Source organism: Lutjanus erythropterus, chromosome 4 (assembly GCF_056507025.1).
Source record: "Lutjanus erythropterus isolate fLutEry1 chromosome 4, fLutEry1.hap2, whole genome shotgun sequence".
Taxonomy (NCBI): Eukaryota; Metazoa; Chordata; class Actinopteri; order Lutjaniformes; family Lutjanidae; genus Lutjanus; species Lutjanus erythropterus.
Genome location: NC_139320.1, coordinates 24,510,969 through 24,538,523, shown reverse-complemented (window position 1 = coordinate 24,538,523; position 27,555 = coordinate 24,510,969). Strand labels below are relative to the sequence as shown.

Below are 27,555 nucleotides of genomic sequence, written 5' to 3'. Positions count from 1 at the left end.
TCATTTCTTGAGTGCACCAAAGTCTGGAAATGTGTGTAGTTTATTGTATGATTATTGAATGAGGTGAAATGTAATATATATGGCTTCTGTACAAGTTTACAAAATAGACAATATGATTGGAAGAAAAAGCATAATTTAAACAAATCCTCAACAAAAATAGAAATCTGCATCTAAAGACTGTGTAAAGACAGCCCTAACAAGATTATATGAAACCATGAATCACTTCTCGTCTTAGCTGAGGATAAAAAGACATGGTGATTTTTCACACTTTCAAGTGAGAAGTAAAGTGCCTTTTCCTGACATTATTTAAAGGGATAGTTCACCCCAAAATTAAATTTAAGTCATTATCTACTCACCTTCATGCCGATTGAAGGTGAAGGTGAAGTTTCACAGGAAAACAGTGTTGTGGAATCTCCCAAACAATGGAGGTTTTCAAACGGAAAATAACAGCTGAAAAAAAAAGCCTTTAAATGCCTCCATGCTGCACACCTGGTGTAATCCAAGTCTCCTATAAAGCCCCGACATGCTTTTCAAAAATGTAGTTTTACCTTGAACTGCACAGGAGATGCTGGTCTACCACTGCCTCAAACAGTTAGTTTTGTGTTACTGTGTGACCTCTGTGTTTTAAAAGGTTAGTTCAGTTTCACCAAAGTCACGAAATAACACAGACTAACTGATCGAGGCAGCAACTTCTGTGTTTCGCAAGGTAAAATTCCCAAGAGGGAGGCCTGGTGGATATTCAATCAAAAAATATTGTCCTTTAAGCTTACAAAATGCATGCACCTTTCCTTTAAAACTTTCTTTAAGTAATTGGAATTCTTCTCTCCAGTGAGTCTGTACATGGTGTGAAAATTTGTCAAAAAGCCGTAGAATTTTGATCTCGAGAGGAAATAGGGAGGGAGCAATGAAAAACAGGAGTCTCCCGAGAAGATTGGGAAGTTTGTCAAGTATATGTGTCTCCTGAGACCTAACAGCTTCATAAATTCACACATACTGACCTCCTCCAGTCTGTGTCTCACCCTGCCTAAAGCTGGGCGTGTTAAAGTTTGATATCTGCTGCAGAACGCTAAGGCATCTCTTGAGGCTTTGGCACAGAAAATGGACATCAGGACCTTGGGCAGACTGGTGAAGGAGGTCCCTGCATCCCTGCCAGAATCCAAAGTGTGTCATATAAGTGCCTTGGTGGGGGTGAAAGTGTCGAGGCGGACTGGAGTTTTTCAGGCAAAATAAGTCCTTGAAAGGCCGCTGGTGGTCGGCTTGTGTAAGTTGCCTGTTGAAAAGCGGACCTCCAGTGGAGATGAGTACATGGAGCAATAGCATAGCACAGCTGGATCTTAGCCAGGGGTTGGGTTGTCTGTTCTGTTCTCAGGAGAAATCACTGGCACATTTATTCACCGAGTGTTCGAGGTTACCTGCTCTGCTGAGGGTTGTAGAGTTATGGTGTATGGGTTTGGGTGAACAATTTTCTTTGGATTTCGTAATTTTTGGTTCTAAGGAGCAGGCGAGGAAAAGGCACATCTGCACTCAGTTGAACTTCATGTTTGCAGTGGCTAAGCTTGCTATGTAGATATCCAGGAAGAATAAGCTGAAGTTGCAGGATGTATGGATAGTGTTGAAGTGGTGAAGGGACTGGTTGCAGCTCGGTTGTACTGTTGGACAGTGAATAATCTAGACACCTTCATAGCAGTCTGGGCAGTGGGAGGGGTCCTGCGATCTGCTGGGGAGACAGGAGCAGGAACTGTTGCTCTCATTTTGATTCATCAGTGTTTTAGCAACATTATCAGGGGTGGGAATCTACCTCACGTTTCGATTGCGATTCAGAGGGCAATGATTCGATGATAAAACGATTCTTGATGCATCAAAATCTTAAACTTTTAAGCCAGGGGGTGGCGATTGGATGTATTTATCTGCAGCTGCTCACATCCAGCCATCCTCACCAAAACTCAAGAGGTAGTCTAGTTTAGAAGAAAACATAATGCATATAACACATATAGTGGGGGAATCTATTTGTCTGATTTGATTCAGAAGCTATTTTTGACTGAATTCCTCTTCCTAAAAATTACCCTTGAGGTCTTCCTCTGGTTTATTTACAAAACTTTTTTTAAGGTAACTTTGAAAAATGATCCTGAAGTTTTGAAAGACTGAACTGAACCTGAACTAAAAAAAAACTTTTTTCACCTTAAATCATAAACACAGGAGAGAAAACGATTTAGATCAGACTTAGAAAATATATTTTTCCTCACTTGCCTCTGGGCTTCAGTAAAATTCCTTCTGATAAAATACCATACACTGGTGCCCCATGTGCCACAATTTCTATTCTTTGTGCTAGCAATTCAATTTTCGTGTGATATTTTCCAAGGAGACTGTTCCAGTACTCAGAGTCTTGTGTGGTATTTTGGGACATTCACCACAGGATTGTACCACATACTGAACACGTGGGAATTTACCGCTGAACCTGTGGTACAGTCCTGTGGTGGCTGTCCCAAAATTCCTCATAAGTCTCAGAGTGCCACAGAAATACCAGAGGAAAATGTCACAGGAACACAAAAAGTAGCAGAGGAAGTTACCTCAAAAACTTCACTTGTCTTTTCTCCAAGTGTTCTCGAGAAAAAATATCTTTGAAAACCTCTTTAAATGCTTCATTTTCAACTTCTTCCACCACCTTGTTAACTTTGTCTGTGATCTAGTGATGGGCAGGAAGTGTTCAGTGGGTTTATAAGAGCTCGACTGTAGAGTTAGTAACAATTCTCTGTGAGTTTGTCACTATGATCCCTTTAACACTGCACATTTGATTCATTGTTATTATAAAACTTACTTTAGCTTTGGACCCTCCAATTATTAACATTTAACCCAAACACAAGTGTTGAGTGATCTTCATTTTTTTGTGATGGTCTGTTTCACTTTTATAGGTCTGTAAAACTCTGGGAACTTTCTGGGAACACCTTATTTGTATGCATGTGCATAAGACTCTCATTACACTGTCATAACCATGTCAAGTTGTCATAACAAAGACATCTCAAACAACATCAATTTTGCATTAAATATGAAATAACTGACTGAATGACAATGACAACAATGATAAACATTCATTAAGACTACTTGACACGTGTCATGGCATGGTTATGACAGTGTTATAACAGTCTTATGCATACCTCATCAAATAGAGTGTTACCAAACTTCTCAGTATTAGTATCAGTTGGCTCAAACTAACTTGACAGAAACAGTTTAAAGTTAGCTCTATAGTTACTGAAGATTAAGGGATCAAGGCTGGATTCTTAAGCGGGAGCTGAGTGACTGTTTGCTCGAAACTGGATAAATACTAGTGGGCAGAGAGCTGTTTACGACTGATAAGACGCTGGGATTAACTTTATCAAAGACCTCCTGGAAGAGCTCAGCTGGGGCGACCTTTTGGGGGACAGGTGACGCTCTTCATATGACTCAAGACCTCTTTAAAAACATTAGAGTGAAACAGGTTTAAAACAATTTAAAACAGCGTTAAAAGAGCTGCAGATTTGGAATCGGTCGCTCACAAACTTTTGTTGAAGGATAAAAGAATCAGCATGTTTCCTCAGGGAGTCGTCTGTGCTGCAGAGGTTTGATAGCAGACTTGATTACAGTGAACAGTTCCTCAGTGTTGTGACAGTGTTCAGATAGGAGCTCAGAGAATGCTGCTCTTGCATATTCTCTCTGCATATATCTCACATTGCAGTCCGTAGGCTCGTGAAGTATCTGCACTCTGTTAGTTGTCTGTTATGTTCGATGTCTATCGGGGTTTGTGCTCCCTGAGTAAAGAGAAGGCGGTGAAGTTTTAACTTTAAATAGTCCAACAGAACTCCATTCAGGGACTCCGTTCAGCGCTGAATGGAAACTGTGCCATCTCTGCAAGCTTTGAGATGCTCACAATCCTTTTTTTTTTTTTTGTTTTTTTGTTTTTTTGAGACTTTGCCCAGAGGTATGATTTCAGCTCTCTCTGGAAATTTGTGAGGTGCTACTTTTTGGTCTTCAGAAAGTTCCTGCAGCCGGGCAGGGAAATAATGGCGCTGCCTTCAGTTTGAACTTTAACTGAAGCAGCTTAAAAGGCGACGCCAGCCTGCATCCTACAGTTCTTTTACTGACGCTAACTTCACACAAGGAATACATCTGTGGCAGGATACCAAAGCTTTTCCACTCCTCTGCCTCTTTCCTCTTTGCATCCCTCAGTACCACTTTTCTCTAACCAGGAAATAACTTGGAGGAGATGATGGAATTAAGTGGTAGAGAGGAGGAGGCCATCTGGGACTTGGATGCTTATTAGTTGTCTATCATGAAAAACTGACATCCGTTATTGATGAAGTGGTCCAGACACGCAGCCCACAGGTTTACTTCATTACTGAATTCGAATTCGCTTTTGAAAGGGAAAACAACATGCTTAAAACCTTATAAAAGGAGAGGAAAACAAGAAATAGCCTTATGTCCTGTGAGATTTTATGCCCATTTTTAATAAATTGATAAAAAATGATAAAATAGATATCAGTGAGGAGCTCTTATCCTGCATACAGATGGATGATAACCTTGGGCTACATCCTTAAAGGCATCCTTAAGCATTTTTTTTTTGACTGTGTCTGCAGAGACCACTCTGCTCGGGATGTTTCTGGGCTTCAGCCTTTGGGTAGTGGTGTGTAGCCCCCAGCCAATACAGCACACAGGTTTTGGGGTTGGGACTCTGGAACCAACCAGGGTTTCTAGGAATGCAGCCAAACCCAGATCTGTTATTCAGGAAAGCACAAGTAAATGGAAACGGATATTTCCTCTATTTGAAGTTTCTCCTTATTACTCAGAAAAGTTCATCTCCAAGGTTACCTCAGCATGTTAAAAGGTTGCATTTACCTTCATCAATCACTGATTTAATGCATCAAGATTATTCCTTTCAACTTAAGGATATATTATACTTGCATAGCTTTACTGCAGAATTTCTCATTCAGATGCAAAACAGATCCTTTCAATTTATAAAATATTTTTTTCAGTTTCTGATCTTTCAAGGTGGTCGTGAGCTTCAGACGGCTCATAAAACAGAAAAAAATTGAAAAAGAAAGATATGGAAATATATTTCATTATGAATTTTGTGGGGGATAAAGTGGCTTAATTTCACAAAAATGACCTGCTCTCTGCACACTGTCCTGCTCCTTACATGGTTATGTACCAAAGAAAATTAATCTTAAAATGATTTTAGTGATTTAAGGATGATTTTATTGTTCCTCCACAGTTTATGATCAGAACAGTGTCCATAGCAACGGTCACAGGCAGAGCAGACTGAGGACACGGCGGCAGGATGAAGGTTGCTTCGGCCGTGTTCGCACAAAAGCCGGCATTATGTGGAGGTGTGGGCGTGTTGTGGTTTTGAATGTACCCACTTCAAAACAATCAAAACAGAATAATGTTTCATTTGTCTGATTCACTGTTTTGTTCTTGCTAACACCAGTCCCTCACTTTATTCACTCTCTATCTCTCTTGTTCATTTACCCTGAGAGGAGAGGGCAGCTTTGAATGGATGCATTAACAAACAATCCTGCAGTATTATTCTACCATTAAATATGTCCTCATTTGGGTAAAAGAAAATGTGATTATCCAACACATTTTACTTTTAAGGCCATGCACGCTCATGTTAAACCCACACAGGTGATTTTAATTATTCTGGCTGATTACACCTCCTCTCAGGACTGTGGGTGCACAGGCTTGATTGACATCTCTCTGACTCTCTTGTTGCGTTGGGGCAGTTAACACCTTTATCTTTTTCTACAGAAGACACATCAAAGAGGGAAAAACAGGTTTAAGTAATAAAATGGATGATGACTGCAGTCCGTTTGGTGTCACACTTGAACAGAACTGAACCATTGTTAAAGGGATAGTTCAGATTTTTGAAGTGGAGCTGTATGAGGTGCTTATCCATAGTCAGTGGAGGAGACGGCAGTTGACATGCCAACAGTTTGGAGAATCAGCAGGAGTGCTGTACAATGTATTTATAATATTTTCACCGCTTTACCTCACTTAGAGAGGCATTTCTGATGGGAAACCACCTCAATATGAGCCGAATAATCTCTCTCTCCAAATTGACCAAACTCCATAGGCAAAATCAGTGATTTTACCTTGCAGAACATTGAAGTTGCTGGTCTGCAGGTGTTGTGGTTGGTTAGTTTGTTTATGTTATTGTGTGACTTTTGCATTTTAAATGTTAGTTCAGATTCATTGAAGTCACACAATAACAAACAAACTAACCGATCCAGGCAGCGGTAGACCATCAGCTCCCGTGTTCTGCGAGGTAAAATTACTGATTTTTGCTAAGGAGTTTGGTTGGTATGGAGAGAGCAATATTTGGCTTATTTAACTGCGGTTTCTCATTAGAAAATCTGTCTGATGGCAAAATAAACTGGTAAAAATATTCTTATTATAGTGTGCTCTGATATTGATTTTGTAAGGTGGCGAAAATACATTATACTGCTGACCTGATCATTCACTGACAACTGATAAATACTTCATACAGCCCCACTTAAAAGTATCCCTTTAATGTTATTACTATCACCTGTGCTCTTCCTGTGACAAATCAAAATGTCAGCTGACCTATTTGGAGTCCAGTGACCTCTTGTGATTCCTGACATAGTTAAGTCTTTTTTGAACCGGAGCAGAGGTATAATCAGCCAGAATTGGAAACGCCTGTGTTTGTGCACATGGCCTTTACAAAGCAAACAGTGTCACTATTAATAATGAGGAGACTCTGGTGTTTTTCCTTTATCAAACATGCCCTTGCAGTGTGTGGATTACCTATTCTGAGTTCAGACAAACTGCTAATTTGGAAACCCTGCTAACCACATCCTGTCTGTATCCCTGTAGGTGAACCAGTGAAGCTTGAGCTGTAATCCTTATGAGGAGCAGCCTCTGATCCTCTTTGCTGATGCAGTCTGTCTGGTGGATGTTATCATGAACTCCCTTCATTTTCCATCCATATAAACACGATAATGGTCAGATTGCTAAAAGCAAGCATATATGCCTAATTGGAAGCTCTTTTAAGTACAGCAGGGATCTGTAAAGCTCAGTCGGAAACAAAGAACATAATGTGTGGGTGGGAGTTTATTTAAAATCAATAAAATCGAGTGACTTCAAAGATTTTGACCTAAACAACTCCACTTTCTGGGCACACTGTTTGCATTCCAGTCAATGTGAAACACCTGTGAAACTGTCTTAGTTACTGTACTGCAGATCCTTTAGTACATTAAGACTTGGCTGCACTGACAAAGATTAATTTACTGTCAGTTTTGTTCTAATCAGAGTTGGGCAAAACTAAGTTTAAAATGAGTAAATCCAGATTTGACTAATCTCTTGGTAAATCTAAGTTTAGTGATATAAACTGAAACTAATTAGAGTTTAATCAATATGGAGATGCTTTCTTTAGTTAAAGTTAGTTTTCGTTACTTAAACATGTTATATTGTTTGCTAGCTAGCTTAAATGTCAACAGAATTTCACAGGCCTATTGTTTGGGTTGAAAGGCTAAAAGGCTAAAAAAAAAGTTATGTTGTTTGCTAGCTAGCTAAAAACATAAAAATGTTATATTGTTTGCTAGCTATCTAAAACGTTAACTGAATATTATTTTGTTTGCTAGCTAGCAAAGAGGTAAAAAAAAGTTTGCTAGCTAGCTAGGCCTATTGTTTCCTATATTGTTTTAAAAATGTTATATTTCTTGCTTGCTAGCTTAAAAAGTAAAAAGAAATGTTAAATTGTTTGCTAGCTGGCTAAAGAGTTAACTAACCATAATACGGTTTGTTAGCTAGCTAAAAGTTTAAAATGTTATATTGTTTGCTAGCTAGCTAAAAACTTAAATGAACATTATTTTGTTTGCTAGCTAGGTAAAAAAAAGTCTGCTAGCTAGCTAGGCATATTGTTTAAACTTTAAAAAAAGTCAGGTAGCCTAAACAGTTAATAAAATGTTACATGTTACATTACTAAAATTATACCTTATTAATAGCTAGCTAGGTTAAAAATATTCAATTACTGCTAGCTAGCTAAAAATTAAATGTTGCATTGTTTGCTAGCTGGCTAAAAAGTTAACTAAATTAACTAACTAAACTAAAACTAAAAAGTTAGTTCACCGAGTTAACCTACTCATGATAGAAAAGATAGAAAGAAGAGACGCATCATAAAACACAGCTGGATTGAATCTGTCCCCTAATTTTTCTCAAGTAATTTCATTATTTTGCTCAATCCATCTCTAAGAGGCTGCTGTTTTGAAAGTTAAACCTCCTTGAGTGTAAGCTGGATCACAAAACAAAACTGGGTTTTAAAGAGAGGTTTAAAATGAATCTTTCTTAGTTTTAAGATCCTCTAAAAGTTTCGTGCAACATAATTTTAAGCTAAACCATGATTTAATGGGGTTTAATCCTTGTTGGTGTAACCCAGCCATGTTCTCCTTTTTCATATAACCATTATTTTCTCCATCCACCTTGAGTCCACAACAAAATAACCACTGCTGAGGGGTGACGAGGGCGGCAAACCACTATTCTGCTGCAGAGTTTCTATATGATTGCACTCACTATCTTGCTATCCTGCAGCAATATCAATTATGCAATATCTTTATGGAGATTGGTGTTATGGTAGCACAAAACCTTTTTTTTTAAAGAAGAGTTGCTCTTAAGGGCAGTAATTATCTCGCTAGGGCACTGCTGAGGAAAAAAATTAATTAGAAAGAATTAATTGATGTAAAAGTATCTAACTGGCTGCCAAGGTTGAACTCTCCAAAGGTGATTCAGTGCTTTCTCCCTTAAATAATCCCCACTCCTACAGTGTTATAAAAGATGCTGCGCGATGTAGGCGTCATACGATTGTGTTGCCTGTAACTCCAGTAGCATTCATCTAGTGGTATGATTAAAGTATTTAATCTATTTTATACAGTATTTTTCTTTTTCTTGATCTAGTTTTCATTTCACTCTATTACAGCCTGTTACTTCCTCTGTCGTATTATCAGCTTCAGTCATCGGAGAAGCACTTCGAACTGCACTAACCTGTAGGGAAGGTGATAAAATTTGATTGATTGTGTTTGTTGATTTCTCCTTTTTAGTTTTGTGTTTTGAAGTGTCTCTTGTGCACTTGATGTTGGGTTTTATGTATTTTAAAGGCCCGCATAGCAAATTATCTTTGGTTTATGCTAATATATAATAAACATTCAGCTTCATCCTGCCAGTTGAGGCACCCACAGGTATACATTTGTCATAACTCACAGATTATTTATTCTGTCATTCTGTCCAATTTTTCCTGACTTTGTCAATCAGTTTGTTTGTAACGATTTAATACAATTATTTTCTATTTCCGTTCTAATTATGATTTATAAAAACACCAGCTGTCCTGGTGGACTCCAGGCAAAAGCATCTAATTCTGCTGATGTTATTTTAATAGCTGGAACTATTTATTGATTGAGTTCATGTTTGCCGTGAGTCCTAATTTAAAGTATCACACACTATCAGAGCTGCAGAAGCACTGTCAGTCATTTTGAAGGACACACAGATTTTTTCATGTCCTCTGTCATTTTACACAATTGACAAATTAACTGCAGCTTTCCTAAACTGGTAATAATATTTTTTTTCCATTGGGTGACATTCCTTTCATAACAAATAGTGTCATAAGAAAGAAAGAAGCTAACATTTTGTTATGATGGTTGTTTCTTAAATTAATTTATTCTTGGCTCTCTTGGTAATCTGTGTATATTAAATGTATGTTGGTAGGATGAGGGTTAATAAATAAATAAAGGTTTTCTTCTTCGCATGGCACTTTACATAATAGTTCAAGATTTTTTTTAAGAAAGACGATTTCTAGCCTCAGCACTAACTAGTGTGAGTTTGATTCTGATTGTGTCTGATTAAATGTCATTAGTTAAGATCCACAGAGTTAAACTAGTTTGTTGTTCTGTCATTTTTCCCAAATCTTTTGGTCATGACTGAAAAAGGTTGCCCATTTTCAAATAGACACATACTTTGTTCTTTTGATTATGTTTTCCGAGTTGAGGCTGATTTGCATTTGTTTCCTGGTTCCAAACATTAAATGCCTTCACTCAACATAACAGGTGAAACTATTGAATCACAAACATGAGATAACACAGAAATATCGTTTTCATACATCAGAAATGGAGGATAAATACAGATATATGTTTTAAACATGGGCTAAAAAAAAGTCTGTTGTGACCAGGATACTTCAAAGCATCCAGTCGATGAACACAGTTTCTGTATTCTGTCTCCTCGCTGACCAAAGGTTTGGTGCGTTTGATGCCCTCGATCTGTAATAAGGTGTCATTAGCATTGTGAAACTGGAGTGTCAAGCCACAGGGTAATTGGGATCAGTATAATGGTGTGTTTAGGCGACGCCTGAGGGACCGCTTCACACATCAAGGGTGTCAAACACATTAGAACCACAATACCGGAATTTTACCAAAGGGAAGTTTTCTGGATACTTTGAAGACTTCACAGGTTCTCTGTAAAGGTTTCTTTCCTGTAATGATTTGTTGTTTTTCTTTGTAAAGGCCTCCCTGTTTTTTCCTCACATCCTCCTCATTTATGATGTATGAAAATTATTTTTTCTCTTTCTTCTGTGTTATCTCATGTTTGTGTTTTATTTCTTTCACCTGTGATGTTTATCTGGGTCATGTGATGGCCTCCCAGTGGCTGTTGCCACTATATGCACTACATACGCTTGTGTTTGTTTATTCAAAGCCTCGACAAAGACCCACAGTAAATGAGTAAATGATTTGGCCATTACAATACATGCTTTTTAACCTTTTCTTCTTAATTGATGCTATTTGTTTTTTTGGACAGGTGAAGTAAAACCAGTTCAAAAATATTTTAATAAAGAAAAAGGATGAACAAAAAGCTTACGTGGAGGCAAGCAGGTCAAAACCAAAACCAAACAAATCCAATCAAGGCAAAATGATGAACACAAAGGCCATGAAAACAAATCCAAAGTCCAACAAATGAAACTGAGACCCAGAGTATGATGGATGGCAAACTAAGGCGACGATCAACTGACACAGAAACAGAGAAACACGAGGAATTCACACAGGTGAAACAAATGCTTCTCAAAAAGGGCGGGAAAAGGACAAATACTGGAAGTCAAGTGAAGACACATGAGGGAGAACCAGGACTACAAAATAAAACAGGAATTAACAAACAAAAGCCCCCAAACCATGACAGCATTTCACCCAGGATGGGCGCCTCACGTCCTGCGTCACACAGAGCGTCGTGTGCCTGATGTGCATTCTTGTCTCACTTTTCAAACTGACTCTGTTATTACCTACATGAGTCCTCTCGCCTGACTGCAACTTCAAGCAGACATTATTTCTAATACTTATGTGATCATTAAATCACGAAGATACACTTGGATTTTGGCTCCTCGTGCTGCTGGCATAGCTTCAACCACGACTAATATTAGACTTTCCTGCAAATTTTCTGACTGTAGATGAATTCTCAAATTAACTTAACATTAATCTTAACATTGCACTGAAAAATATGACAAAATCAGGAGTTTCAGTGGTAAAAAGGGAGGCAGGTAAAATAGATGAATAAACTCTCAGCCTCATTTCAAAGAGGTGGATAAAGAGAGCTTAGTTACTTGGGTTTTCCCCCCGAACTACCCCTGAACTAAATAGAGCTAAAATAAATTGACAAAATGGACTAAATTATGTCCGACAACAAAAATCTACTCTGATGTGAGGTCTGTATTCTGGTATCAGTGGAGTATCAAACCTAATTTATCTCATATTGTATGCCTGTATTGTTTGTGTCTAGTTTGCCTAATTTTCCAAGCTTTAGAAGCAAAACTTCTAAACAACAAAAAAAGTTGGACTTGGCTTTAGAAGGTTTACTTTTAAAGCCAAATCCAACTTTTTTTTGTGTGTACAAGCACAACCTGCAACAGTCACAGAGCTTACCCATGAAGCATGCACTGCTAAATCCTGCAAAAACAGCAAACAGCGTAGGCACAGATACTTTTGGTTTCATTTTTAGAGATTTTGACATATTTGTGAGTGAGTTTTTCCTCTGTAGCTAATTTGATATCAAGTGAGCCAAGATCACTAAAACTATAAATAATACCACATTCCCTTTTTTTTAGAGTGAAGACGTACCAAGACATTCTGGAAATGTGCAAAATTAATTAATCATTCATTTACAAAACAGATATACAAAAGTAAGTGCAATTTTACATATACATTTCAATACAGATCACAGTAAATCCATATATGTACTAGTCTCGCATACCCAGATCTCTCCCCTCAGTGCTCAGTGCTGGAGAAAGGTCTGGCTCCACACATACACATTCTGCTATAGGGGAAAAAATGCCCTTCCTTGTTTTTTTAACCAATCACAAACGTTTTGGGCAGCACTAAGCTCAGGATGTAGCGGTGATGTTGCTGCAAAATGGTGCTGTTTTGGTGGAACATTTGCACACTGGGAGGCAAGTTCTGGCATTAAAATGACTTTATCACCGGTAACAGCTGTTAGTTTGTTTGCATTTGTACCATTAGTCTCCCAGGGGCTACTTTGCTGTTTTTAGCCAGTAGGTTGCAGCTCAGAGATTTTTTGTTGTTTCCCCGGGACTCTGACAATGTAGACGCAGATGCTGTGATGACGCTTGGAGCAAGCGACCAATGGCAAGGCTTATACCAGCAGTGTGCATCCAGTGAGTCAGACTACAAATGCACAAAACATTTTGGAGGCGAGCACCAAAATAACATTTTACTTCTCTATTATTCAAACAACTTGTCGAGATCTAAAATTTCTCTTTATTTTCCACACATTTCCACACTGTGTAGTGGTGCTGGCATCAGCACACAACACCAACTGAGGTGGAGGATGATGAAGAAGAAAGTAAAATGATCTCCAGCCTTACAAATCATTTACAAATTAAATGTTTTGGGCAGAGCCTTCACAGCAAGGTTCCACCAATATTGTTATAGAAGTATAGAAGTCTGATAGAGATTATCTTGTACTGAAGATGATTGGCAATATTTTGTAAAACTTTCAATATCTTTAAATATGACATTGTTTTTCCAGAGAACTGTAATTCCGGTCTGGAATCAATGGGCATCATGCAAGAACCATTCGTACAAACAGATTTGTTCTTAAGGGGTGTGTACCAGTGATTTAGGAGAACTAATTGCATTCTCCAGTTTTCTTGTATTTTGAATTTTCTTTCAGTTACGAACACAATTTACAAGGTCTAGACCTGTCGTAGTCGTGCTGTTATCTGTACTTAAGTTTTTCACCAAAGACTGTTTCATTAGTTTGAAAATATTTTGAGTTTGAAAAATAAATTACACTTGATAATTAAGTTCAATTATAATATAATTATACATTTACATATAAAGCCCATCATCATGAAGTATTATTACCTGCTGTCAGCTGTAATGCAGGTTTATGAAGTTGCTGTCCCTCGACCCCCTTCTCTTGTTGCAGTCGTCTTTCGCCGCTTTTTTCTCTGAAGTTATTTTCAGATTGAGACGTTTCTTCTTCATTTCAGTGGCAGTCACTCAGGTAACACGGCATTAACAGCACTCACTTCTCCTGTTTCTTCGCTTCAGCAGGTCTTTTAATTCCACCGCTGACGCCATTAAAACGACAGATTTCTGTCATGGATCTCCGAAAGCAGGACATCAAACCCTGAAGTTCATCATGAATAAACACTCCCTGACATTTAGGGCAGGAATGCTAATTTACAAGTCTTATGCACTCAGATACACACAAGTGGATCATTTACACAGTTATCTGAGGTCAGGAGCATTTGTTTAAATTTAAGATAACAGTATGAAAATGTTCTTGCATCAGGCTGCTCTGCAATCTTTTTTTTTTACACTTTGAAGTCATTCTTTTGGCCTGTGAGCTGCATGTTTGACACCCCTGCTCTATAGCAATGCAGTGGTAATAAGTATTGTGTGGTCCTCACAGATTTAAAAATGACTCATATTCTTGACAATAGTTTGACATCTCTTGTACTCTGCAGCTGATGGGAGCAGCTGTACTTCCTGGGTACCACACGTGTTTCAAGACGATCAGCCGCCTACGAGCAACACGACCTCAGATTGCAGGGTGCACCGTGTTAGCGATGATATAACGAAAGGGAACGCTCCAACTTGACCCCAATGTGTCAGGCTGTGCTGGTGAGGCATCTGGTTGACACTGTGTAACAATCGCTGGTGATATCAATCAGCAGAGCAGATCAGAGAGAGCAGAATGCAGAGGAGCCACGCTAACATATTAAACAGAGCAAGAACTGAGAGGGAGAGATTTCTCAAGTGAGGATGGAGAGGAAGGAGGGAGGGAGGGGGTTGCCGTTATCTGGGGGATGCCGAGCATTGTGAGAAAATGGGCATGCTAATGAGAGCCAAATACATGGAGAACAGCTGCATAGAGAATGAGCTGACTCTGTACGCTCAGGCTCGGCTGAATCTCTGAAGTGTTGTTTGTTAATCAAAGGAGGGAAAACGGAGAGAAATGACTAAAAATAGTAAGCGGAGAGCAAGGTGCAGCTCATACCCCAGGTGACACACATGCAGCTGTGGTAATTGCTCTGAAAAGGTTACCATTATTGTTATTCACGCTATGAAGGCAGGTGGAGGAACTATGAGACACCCCCTTGACATTAAGCTGACGGATGCACGGCTACTCCACGGCCCGGGGTGCGATCGCGTCTCGGGCTTTGTCTGAGAGACTCGGACGCTTTGAAGCCACGTAACCTGATCAAAAGGCAAATAATCTGATGAGAGGTCACAGGATTTCCCTCATCAATAATAGGAGAAAGTTACATTCACAGCACCGCCTGTCCTTATCCTCTTTATCGATCGGTGGTAAAAAAAAAAGATTCCCACATGTAGAGAACACCGCAGAGATCAAGAGGTCATGGGAAAAGCTTTTTAGGAATGTGAGTGCAGCCTGTTCAGTTTACCTCAGGGTGAATTCTGTGTGGAGATGCACAGAGATGTCATTATCTGTATCTGTTTATGTTCAACTAATAAAATGATCTGTTTCTGTTCAACTTACAAAATCTGTTTCTGATCAACTAATAAAATGATCTGTTTCTGATCAACTAATAAAATGATCTGTTTCTGTTCAACTAGCAAAATTATCTGTTTGTTTCTGATCAACTAATAAAATTATCTGTATTCAGATAGCAATAAGGGTTCCAAGAGGGTTTTACCTGAAGGGCTGAGGTTCTATCCAGAGCCATTTGCTTCTGAATAACCCTTTTTTAAAGAATGGGTTTGTCAAGGGTTCTTTGTAAGACAGCGGGTTCCCCATTAAGAACCCTTTTCATCCAAGGAACCCTTTTTGGAAGAAATAGTTCTTCAGGATTCTTGAAATCCTTGAAAAAGGGTTTTTTTGTACCATAATATAAAAGGGTTCTAAGGATGGGTACTAGATAAACCCTCCAGAATATTAAAAGGTTCCCCATAGAACCCCTGATTGTGTTCTAGATACAACCCTCGGAATATAACAGCTTTCTTGATATAACTCTTTGCATGGGTGCCAGATAAAACCCTCATCGAAAGGTTCCTGGTACAACTCCCTGAGTGTGTTCTAAATAAAACTGTTGGAATATAAAGGGGTTCTCAGTAGAACCCCTTGGATAAACTCTAGATAACCCCCCTGAAATATTAAAATGTTCCCTGTAGGACCCCCTGAGTGTATTCTAGATAAAACCCTTGGAATATAAAAAGGTTTTGATAGAACCCCTTGGGTGGGTTCTAGATAAACTCTTGGAATATAAAAAAAAAATTCTCAGTAGATCCTCTTGGGTGGGTTCTTGATAAAAAAAAAAAAAGAAATAAAAAAGTAAAAACATCTCAAACAAAGTCAACTTTGCAATAAAACTGACATAACTGATCAAATGACACTTAATAACAACAGTCATAAACATTCATAAAGGCTCCTTCAGGTGTCATGACACGGTTATGACCATCTTGTGCTGTTCAAAAAAAAATGTTAAGGGAGTAATCTTGATGCATTAAATCAGTGATCGATCAAGGTAGATGTGACCTTTTTCCATTCTGCCGAGGTAATTATCAAACTTTTTTTTAATGAAAATGAGAAACTTTGGATTGAAGAAATATGTTTCCATCACATTATTTCTGCTTTCTTGAATAACGTGTTCAGATGCATCCCCAATTCAAATAACACTTTAAATCCAGATTTTCAATAAACATTTATTTACAAAACGAAAATAATGACAAAGAATAATTTGAAGAGTGAATACAAAACATGTGCTAATATGATAAAATACATTATCATACACAACGTATATCTTATGAATGTGTTAAATAAAATTATGCTTAGATTTTTGGAATCTGAAAAGGCTGAGTTGAGGAAGCAGGCAGCCAGTGTTGGATTGCTTTACGTTATAGGGATTATTATTGCATTTCAGTTTGTGTTTAAGGCAAGGATGAGACATGAAGAGGAGACAGAAAACACTTCACATAACAATGAAGCAATACAACTTTTCTCTTCATCACAGGGAGGGCGCACTATCACATAAACATCAATGACTGAAGAGGAGGAAGACAAAAAGAAAAAAGAGAATACTCTTTTTGTTAAAGAAATAGTTATGTAACAATTTTACAAATAGGATTGGTCCATACATTTTTCATTTAAGAACAGCTTTTAAGAGGAGAACCAGTTTTCAAAGCCATGTGTGTGTGCTGCATAATGAAACAGTCCCTGCAGTTTTGTCAGATGAGTAGTGTCCCATGATGTGCAGAGCACCGTAATGACTTGGCGTCTTTGGTGCCTGATGTGCTGTACTGGTGTGAGTCCACAGAGTCAGAGTCCTCTCCCTTTCGTCCCACCGCCCGAGGTCTCTGTCCGCCTGTCACCCGTCTCTCTCTGATGTTCTCCTCAGTACGGGTACTGCTTCTGCTTCTTCCCTGCGAAACAGGACAGCCAGGTGCACAGCAGCATGGCGGCCGCCGCCCCGGCCCCTGTGCAGTAGTACGCCCAGCCGATCTGGCAGGAACCTGCAGAAGAGAGGCAGAGGATTCAGGATGACGTGTTTTCACCTTTTATTTTATCTGCTGAATCTGTCAGCAGGATATCTACAAAAACACATGAATGGACTTCAATGACATTTGGACAGATAAGCGTTTGGCCGGAGAACAACTGATTAGATTTCTGTTCAACCAGACTGTCGGAGCGTAAGAAGAGATCTGAAGTGTTTACACTGAACTTATAGAGATTTTTTTTAATGAAAACTGTTTCAAAAACTCACAACACTTTGAGATTAAGATTAAATAAGCAGCGGGAGGATATATATTTGTCTCTATTCAAGTTCTGTACCTGCATTGTCAATGTTTAAGAGATTAAAGACATTGTAGATTTAGGCTTTATGCTCTTTTTTGCTGTTTCTGATGGTTATATCTTATGTTATAACCTTGTTATACCTTGCTTTCTAGTAATTTCAATATATCTTTTTTGCTTAACTTCTGCATATATACTAGGACTGGCACAGATGCTAAGCAATGCACTGCTGTGGAGAGGGTCAGCAACAAAACATGCTCTAACCACTTAAAAAAAAGTCCACCTCAAAAAACATCAATATCAATTGAAGTGCATGCTATATTTAGAATATTTTCACTGCTTTACTTTGTTATACAGTCTTCAAATGAACCAAACTCCACAGGAAAAATCTGTAATTTTACCTCACAGAATATGGAGAGTTTCCGGTCAACTATTGCCTCAATCAGTTGGTTAGTTTGTGTTATGGTGTGACTTTAGTGTCTTTGAGGGACAGGTCAAATTCACCAAAGTCACACTAAAGTGCAACTAAATAAACAGATTGAGGTGGCAGTAGACCAGAAACTCCTGTATTCTGTGAGGTAAAATTAGTAATTTTTCCTATGGAGTTTGGTTGGTTAGAATAGAGTGCTATTTGGCTTATATAATGGTGTTTTCCCATTGGCAAAGGCTGTCTGACAGCAAAGTAAAGCAGCAAACATTTTGTAAACATAGGATACACTTAAACTGATATTGATTTTTTGAGTGGACCTTTTAATTGGCTAAAATACATTTTGTTGCTGACCCTGTTCAGAGCAGTACATTCCTTATCTTCCGTGCCAGAGTCTCTCTCTGCTTCTCAAACCGGCGGCTTGCCAACCACCATTTATTGTAGGTAATAAATTGACTATGGATAAGTACCTCATACAATCCCACTTAAAATAATCCAAACCGTCCCTTTAATGTGGAAACTGGGGTGCCAGGAACTACAGTTCTGGCCCAAAGAGCATGTTGTAGAAGCATGGATGCAGCAGTTCATGAATGTTTCATCCTTTCATCCTGGTTGTATGTGTGCTCTGTGGACTGTGAAGGTGACAGCCTGCTTATAATGTAACTGTTATGTCAGCTGGATGTCATTTAAAATACCTGTTTTAATTGGAATAATCTGTTTGCATGTACTGCATTGTAAGAATACTACATTAAACCTCTACTGTTGCCTTAGATCAACAGCGACATGTTGGTGTTAAGAGCAGAAAATGTTGTGAACCGCTTGACATTTTTGTTCGGGCTACAACATTTCCCTTTCCCTTGTGAAAAACTGTTAGCATTGTAGGAACAAATGCTCTGAACATAGTTTAACTATTTGCAAACAGACAGTCTGGTATGTGACAAATGCACTCTCACAATACACACTTCAGGAAGGAACACCGGGGATGGAAAATGCTGAAACTGAGCCAAAATCCGAACACAAACACAAATTAAAACACAAAGTGCCTCCTTAATATGCCTCTTCTATAATCCTCAGCGGAAATTACGTGCATTATTAAACACGGATATGACCCGCATCGGATTCTAAATTTGGAAAATGTTGTGATGACCATCAAGACATCTCATTACAAACATCAAATTTTGTGAGAATATCTGATTGAATAGAGTTATCTAATTACCAGGCTGATGGGAGGAGGAAGAGGAGGGGGAGGAGGAGGCGGAGGAGGAGGAGGAGGAGGAGGAGGAGGAGGCATCTCATTAACAAATCATATCAAATCATCTTCACACTGTGATTCAACAGCCAGAGCTGAAAACAATCACTACTAACACTTTATTGCAAAGAGTGTGCATAAGCCTGTCATTACACTGCAATTATGACCATTTCCATGATGAGTTTTTATGAGTGTTTATAACAATTGTCCTTTGGTCGGTTGGGTTATTTTTAATGCAAAGCTGACATTGTTTGTCATTTTTTTGTTATGAAAACTTGACCAATGTCTTTGTTACAACAACTTGACATTAACCAGGACAATATAACCCGTTACTGTTTTTATCACGACAACTTGACAGTATGAAAACTTAAAAAAACTGGTTTGCTTTATGTTTAACAATACAACTACGCTCATAACATTTAATAACATCTTTATGTCAAGACTAAATGGTACCACTTTCATGACTCTTAAAAAAGCATTTGACAGTGTAATAAAACTTAATGACATCTTCATAACAAGTACCAAGTATACGACTTTACCTGAGGTCGAGGAAAATATTAATGACACAGGCTATAATGCTGTCATGATGACCAGTATCAAAACCAACTACATATGATCATTTATGTAAAGTTATTAACTAAAACTAAACAGTTTCTTTAAATTTGATAGAGTCAGGCTCTCATAACAAAGACATTGCTGATTTGATTAATGTCAAGTTGTCATGACAGAGACATTATTGGGTTAATTAATGTCAAGTTGTCATAAACAGACACATTATCGGCTTGATTAATGTTAAGTTTTCATAACAAAGACATCTCAAACAATGTCAATTTTGCACTAAAAATGGGTGATTGAGCGAATGAGACTGAATGACAACAGTCATAAACATTCATAAACACTCCTTCATGTTCATGACATGTGCCAGTACATGGTGATAACAGTGTAATGACATTTTTATATACACCCAGTCAAAAAAACTGTCCTGACATTGGTGTTGGATGTGTGTGGTTTGATTAATGTCACATTGTCATAACAAAGACACCTCAAACAATGTTAAATTTTTTATTAAATATGACATCATCGACTGAATGACAATTAAAGACAAGTGTCATAAACTTTCATAAAGACACCTTCATGTTTATAATAGGTGGCATAACATGGTTATGACAGTGACAGATCATTTTCTGTGTGTCACAGTCATATTTATGTCTTTCACGAATATTAGCTTCCCCTCTTTTTTTAAACATTACTGTAGTTTTTCATTAAAATGTGGAAATATTCCGTTTTGAAAAGCTGTCAGGTCAAACCAGTGATTTGGATTTTTTCATGCATTCATTCTGTGAACTTAAGTGTGCTAATCTTCATACCAAACATACATGCAATTAACGTGTGCTGCAGCTGCACTCAGAGTTATCTTTGAATTACTAAAGTAGTGACTGCTCTGCTCATGTTTAATGAATGAGTCTGTGAAGTAGTAGAGATTCAAAGTACTGGTTGTGGTGAACACATCATTTGTGTGAAATCCTCTGCTCTCATGGGAGAACATCACAGTCTTGTCGAGGAGGTGAAACTGAAATAACTATGGTGCTGCAGTCGTCTCCAACAAGCAAATTTAATATGCCAGAGGCGCTGAGCAGCACACTGATGCAAACACACTTGTTAAATATAATTTATATGTACTACGACGCTGTTCTTTCAAAGAGGAAATCACAAAATTAGAACTTATCCAACGTAATTACTTCTGATGACATGGTTGGAAATTTCTGTAATTAAGATGATGTGTTTAGGAATTTAAATCAGTCTGAATTATATGCACATGCTTCTGAGTTAAATGCTGCCAGAGGAACGGTCTATCTGGCAGCAGTAATCTGTACCAATCCATAATTTACATGACTGAAAATCCATCACATCACAGTGTTACAGTGATGGCCTCATTTTAACAGATTTTACAGACTTTTTGGCTCTTTAATGTCAGTAGATTTACAAAGTGTTTAACAAATATTAGTATTTATTAGCTTGTATTTCTTAATTTAATACCAATACACCAAACATAATTGTTATTTTTGCCTTGTTGGAGGGTCTTTCAGTGAGTTTGTTCATCCATCTGTCCAGAGGAATACAGCTCAGCAACTATTCAAATATGATATGAATATTTATCATCTAGTGGTGCTCTGGAGCCACTGTCAGCTCAAAACTTTCCCTTGACTGACAATTCATTGATTCATGACAAACACTAACGGCATCTAATTGGGTTTTTGCTGGAAATCGGCTGTGGATATTCATGGTCTGCAGTGAATGGATCCATTGTTTTTGGTGGACCTTTCTTTTGACGCCGCCATCTGGCAAAAGTTTCTTTTGTACACAACAAAATTATCAAAAATCCTTTTAATGTTGAACATTATGTGAGGATGAACCAGGTAGGTTGTAAGCACTGGTGAGGCTGTTCCTCCCCTTCCACTTTGCTCTGCAGTTAATTATTATTATTATCATTATTACTATCATTATAATCCAGCTCAATAAACACATTAAAGATCTGTGTATCTTAAAGGGATAGTTTGGATTGTTTGAGGTAGGGTTTTTTGAGGTTGTTATCCAAATCACCTGCAGTAGATGGCGATCGGCACGCTCCCAGTTTGGAGAAACAGAGAGGAGCACCAGCACAGAAGCTAAGCAATGAACTGCTGTGGACAGGGTCAGCAACAAAAGGTTTTTTAGTCACTTAAAAAAGGTCCATCTAAAAGAAAATCAATATAATTTTGTTTATGCTATATTTAGAATATTTCACCACTTTGTTTTGTTTTCAGACAGCCTTTGCAAACCAACCAAACTCCATTGGTGAAATCACTCGTTTTACTTTGCAAAACAGAGGAGCTGCTGGTCTACTGTTGCCTCGATTGGTTAGCTTGTTTGTGTGTTTGCGTGACTTTGGTGAATCTCAGCTAACCTTTTAAAACACCAAAGTCTCACAATAACACAAACAAACGAACAGATCGAGGCAGTGGTAGACCAGTACCTACTGTATTCTGCTAGGTAAAATGACTGATTTCACCACTGGAGTCTGGTTGAGGGTGGCGAGAGGGTGATATTTGGCTTTTCGAAAACTTACACAATAAGTTGTCTGGTGATAAGGTGAAGCAGTGAAAATATTGAAAGTATAGTGTGAACTAAAACTGATGATTTTTTTTTTTTTATGTTAATATCTATTAAGTGCAGAGTGAAAATGTGTGTACAAAACAACTGGTTCCCACAAGTGTCCCTGTAGAGTGCAATTTTTATGACACCTCGTATTACAAAAGTGTTGGATGAAATAAACAACATACCAACACTTCTTCTTTTCTTACAGCCTCACCAGTGCTGTGTCTAAAAACTAAAAAATTATCCCAAGAGCAGGGCAAAAACTGAAAACTCATACAATTTTTAAGAGAATAGAGTTTTCATTTCAATTGAAGCGTATTTTAAATTGATAGAGTTTGAGACCTCTGTGCTAAATAAAAGCCAGTGTCACTAAAATCTACCCGATTCATCCTCAAATCTCTTGTCCATCCGACTGATTATAAAACATGTTGTGTTCAAAGTTTACATTTTTACCTGAGGATAGCTCAAGCATCATCTATAAATACGTACCTCACACAATCCCACTTCAAATACTCCGAACTATCCCTTTAATGTGTGAGGAAGAAAGCAGAAGAGGTAACTTCCTTTCCTAAAAAATTAAAGGTGGCAGAGACTCTGGCACTGACGTAAATTGAAAGAGAACGGTGTACCCAGAGTCACCTGATTATATAAGTTACGAGCTCAAAAGCTTTACCAAAAAATTTACCTTTGACATTTAATTAAAATATCACGATCACAGCAAATGAATTTCTCCGGGTAGGTGCATTAAGTAAAAAAAAAAAAAAATCAAACTCTATTTGATTAGCATCAAATAAAAGAGCGTCTGCAGTATGAATAGCTCCTCCACCTGCCTGGTGTCTCATACAGTAGCATATTACTGTGTGTGAGATAGTCCTGAGAATGCCGTCTGAATACAGAGCAAAAATCAGCCCCTGCTTATTCTCTGCACATATTTATAACCATAAAACACTTCAGAAATCGACAGCTGCTGGAGATTCTGTTGACTCTTTATCATACATTTTAAACACCAGGGGATCGTGTCTCAAAGAGTTGTGTCTGCCTGGTTTCCAAAAAAGGCAGAATGTCAAGGGCCAGATGTGAAAGTCTGTTCTTTATAGATTTATCTGTTCTGGCACCAGAACATTCAGGGAACACAAGGCAAATATGTAACACTTTATTTGAAGGGGTCATTACACTGTCATAAGCATGACATGACACCTGTCGTGAACATGCAGGAGTCGTTATGGCTGTGTTTGATTGTTGGCATTGTTCGAGACAACTTGACATTAATCAGGCCAACAATGTCGTTGTTATGACTTTGTTATGACAACTTGACATTAAACAAAACAAAAAGGTCTAATTTATGACCACTGGACATTAAGCAAGATGATGTAACCTGTCATCGACTTTGTCATGACTTAAAACTGTTAAGCTTTATGTTTCAACAGTGCATTACACTGTCATGCATGTTTGGTTTTAACACTGGTCGTATGGCTCTGTTGTCATACTGGCCTCATAACATTTAATGACATCTTCATGACAAGTCCAAATGGTACCACTTTAACTGAGGGCAAAGACTCTTATAATCATCTTATGACAACGACTGTCAAAACCAACCACATATGACAGTATAATGTAATGTTAAAACACAAATATAAGCAGTTTGATAATGTCAAGTTGTCATAACAAAGACACTGACAGGTTATTTTGTCTTGGTTATGTCAGGTTATGATGACAATGATATTTTTGTCTTGGTTTATGTCAAGTTTGCATAACAAAGACAATGACAGATTATGTTGTCTTGGTTAATGTCATGCTGTCATAAAAAAGACATTATGTCTTTGATAATGTCATGTTGTAATAACAAAGACATTATTGGCCTGATTAATGTCAAGTTGCCATAGCAAAGACATCTTAAACAATGACATAACTCACATAATTGACCAAATGACACTAAATGACAACAGTCATAAACATTCATAAAATCTGATAATGTTCATGACAGGTGTTATAACATGGTTATGACAGTCTTATGCACACCCCTTCAGAGTTAAGTGTTACAGACCAGTTTACACAGTACAGGCTGATATTGTATATATTTTTGATAGTGTGGATATTGGCCTGTTGGACGTCTTACCTAGCTGAAACTGGTCTGAGCTGTTGTTGCAGGTCTGTTGTACTTCCTCACTGTCCCATCCCAGCGGATACAGTGCACAGCCGGATCCTATGAGCAGGCCTGAGAAGAGGAGGAAAAAAACAGAGGAACCTGTCAGTGATGAAGAAATCGCAGTAACTTGACTCATCACTGCGAGTTCAAAAAATATCACAAAACATGGCTGTGGGCTGACAAGACGGCGTTTGTGAGGGAAAGACTGCAGCGAGAACAAACTCTCATCATCAAAGTGCTCAGTCAGGTCCTGGAGGAAGGTCTGAATTGTTTTTTGTGAGACCTTGCTTCTGTGGGTTTTCATAATTTAAACATCTTTTCATTAATGAGGAAGAAAAATGCTAATCAGCGTGTTGTCTTTTTTTTTTTTTTTTTTTTTTTAATCTCGGCTGCATCCAGATATCAAGCAAGGTGAATATAAACTCTGGTTTTATGAGGATCCTCTCTTGTTCTTTGGGCCATTCTACCAAACTGGTGCAACCTGCTGTCCCACAACCAATAAACTAATAAAAAAAACAAAAAAAAAAACAAACAAAAAAAAAACAATGAAGTGTGCAAATGAAGTGTGATGTTTACAAAGATTCTTGTATTGTCTATTATAATCCAAAATACTATCTGAGTTTTAGTCCACATGCTCTGACTGATTTTAGTGACACATTTTTGATCGGGAAGTATGTCTGTGTCTCTCATGACTATATGGTGAGGAGATAGGTCTCATCATCTTGAAATAAATGTGTACAAAAGTATGAAAATTAGGGTGTAACTTAAAGGAAAGTCACATTTTCTGCAATTAAGCAAACTGTTCTAGGCTAGATTGCAGAATGTTTTTATGTGTGTACAGCTGTTCAGAACTGACATGTGCATCTTAGAAATCAACTAAAAAATATCTAAAACGGTCAATACTGAGACATGATGAGGTTTCAGTTGAGACATGAGTATTGTGGCAGTGACAAAAAAAAAATACAATAAACAACATTTTAGCCCAGTTATGCAAATCAAAAGTATTTTAGTATGAACTCCGTGTCTGTTAAAATTCTGTGATGTGACAAATACCAGCTGAAATATAACAGCGAAATATAATAGCGAGACAGTGTGCAGGAGTCTTTGCTGTTTTCTTCAAGTTGAATTTTCCTCCGACGCACCTGTCAGACATTTCAGGTGTGCAAAGACCTTCTTAACATTGTTTTCCATTTAAAAAGAAAAAATGCATTAAAACATCTAGGGTAGATGCATAAAAAAAAAATCTTAATAGCCCTTTTTATTATGTCATATATTATTGTGTTTCAGTTGTGACAAATTTTGGGAGAAGGAATTTGGACAATTGCACATCCAATAATGAGTACGGCAGTCCAAAAAGTGGGTTAGAACCATAGAATGTATATTAAATAAGTTGAAATCCTACAAGCCAATATGAGAATTAACTGTACAATTACTAGAAACATGTACCTTGGTTATTATGCAATTTAAATACATAAAAGGTTTGGGGAAAAAGATGTTTACCACTTTGACTTTGAAGCCGTTCTGTAAAATGTCTCTTAAATGATCAAAAAGACAATGAGCTGCTGCTCAATAAAACACTGATGTGAGCGACCTCACCTTTGTGATGTTTTTTTTTCACCTTATCACCTGTTTCCAGCAGACACTGACGGGGGGATTCATCAGCTCTGATCTGTTCCAGCAGTTTTACCTCTCGACAAGCTCTCTTTGTAAAATGACACGGATTGTGATTTTTAACACTTCATCACGTTTTTACCGCAGCAAAACAAAGAAGCTCCTCCGCCAGCAGCTCATAAAACCCCGCTGCAAATGAACAACGAACATATGCAAATGGCTCGGCAATTTCTCACAGCGGCAATGGCGAAAAAAACAAGCATTTTTTGGTACGCAATAATTACTGTAAAACTCTGGAAAATCCTTGAGGGACTGCTTTATGTCAGTGATTAAAGAGACTTATGACTGTGCTTAAAGCTGCACACAGAGACAAGAGTAAAATCTAGTCAAGGCCATTACATTAAGGATTAATATCCTCAGTATTAGCCTGCAACCAGGTCTTGACAAGTTATTCCCTGGATGCCAAGGCCTGTCTCTTGAAATTAGCCTGTGGGGGCCCCTGGTAGGTGGCTCTGCCATCACATTAGCCTAATCCCCTCCGATGTGTCTGCCCTGCTGCTATCAGTTCTGGGATGCGAGGATGGCAGCAGAGGAAGAGGAACGCAAGAAAGCTCAGCCTTCCAACCTGATTACCCCTGCCATCCAGGACTGCCGCGCTACATCTGGGCCAGATAACAGGCAGGAATTAATCCACATGCTAATGCAGATGGGCTAGACAAACTGCTAACATCAGAGGCGGAACACACTCTGAGAAATAAGAGGTCCAAAAGGGTTCTACCTGCGCCGCTGAGGTTCTACCCAGACCCATCTGCCTCTGAAGAAACCTTTTAAAAGTAGGTGTTTGTCAGGGGTCCAAAAAAAAGCCCTTTTGTAAGAAAGAGCTCTTCAAGGATTGTTGAAATTTTTTGTAAGAACCCTTTCGTCAACGGTTCATCAATGGTTCTTTGTAACAACTAAAGGCTCTACTAAGGACACTTTTCATACAAAGAACCTCTTTTGGAAGATGGGGTTCTTCAAGGATTGTTGAAATACTTGAAGAATCCTTTCATCGGGCATTCATCAAGGGTTCTTCGTAAGACTAGGTGTTCTGTTAAGAATACTTTTCATCCAAAGGACCCCTTTTGGAAGAAGGAGTTCTTCAAGGATTGTTTAAATTCTTGAAGAGCTCTTTTGTCAAGGGTTCATCAAAGGTTCTTTGTAAGACTTAAGGTTCAATTAGGTGCCCCTTTCATCCAAAGAACATACTGGGAAGAAAGAGTTCTTAATGGGTTGTTGAATCCTTGAAGAACGTATTTGTCGAAGGTTCATCAAGGGTTCTTTCTAAGAATAAAGGTTCCATTAGGAACCCTCTTCATCTAAAGAACCCCTTTTGCAGGAAAGATTGTTGAAAAACTCTTTCAGCAAGGGTTCTTTGCACCATATTGTAAAAGGGTTCTCAGTATAACCCAAAAGGTGGGTTCCAGATAAAACCTTTGTAACGCAAAAAGGTTCTCAATAGAGCCCATTGTTTGGGTTCTAAATAATAACTCTTGTAATATAAAAATGTTTAGGCAGAACCCCCAGAGTAGGTTCTAGATAAAACTCTTGGGATATGAGAGGGTTCTTAGTAGAAACCATGGGTGAGTTTAAGACAAAACCCTTGTAATACCAAAAGGTTCTTGGTAGAACCCCCAGAGTGGGTTCTAGATAAAT

The 27,555-nt window shown here is 38.2% G+C and overlaps 1 protein-coding gene across 1 annotated transcript in view; it reads right to left on the bottom strand.

Annotated features, from left to right (window-relative positions):
• Positions 1–16,188: 16,188 nt before the first annotated feature.
• LOC146328391 (LHFPL tetraspan subfamily member 6 protein) overlaps positions 16,189–27,555 on the bottom strand; it is an 86,067-nt gene continuing 74,700 nt past the window's right edge. Inside the window, exons 3-4 of the mRNA XM_084717404.1 lie at positions 24,223–24,321; positions 16,189–17,015 (exon numbers count right to left, since the gene is read on the bottom strand). Of these exons, the coding sequence (XP_084573530.1) occupies positions 16,897–17,015; positions 24,223–24,321 (218 nt within the window). The 3' untranslated portion in view covers positions 16,189–16,896. The remainder of the gene's footprint in view (positions 17,016–24,222; positions 24,322–27,555) is intronic.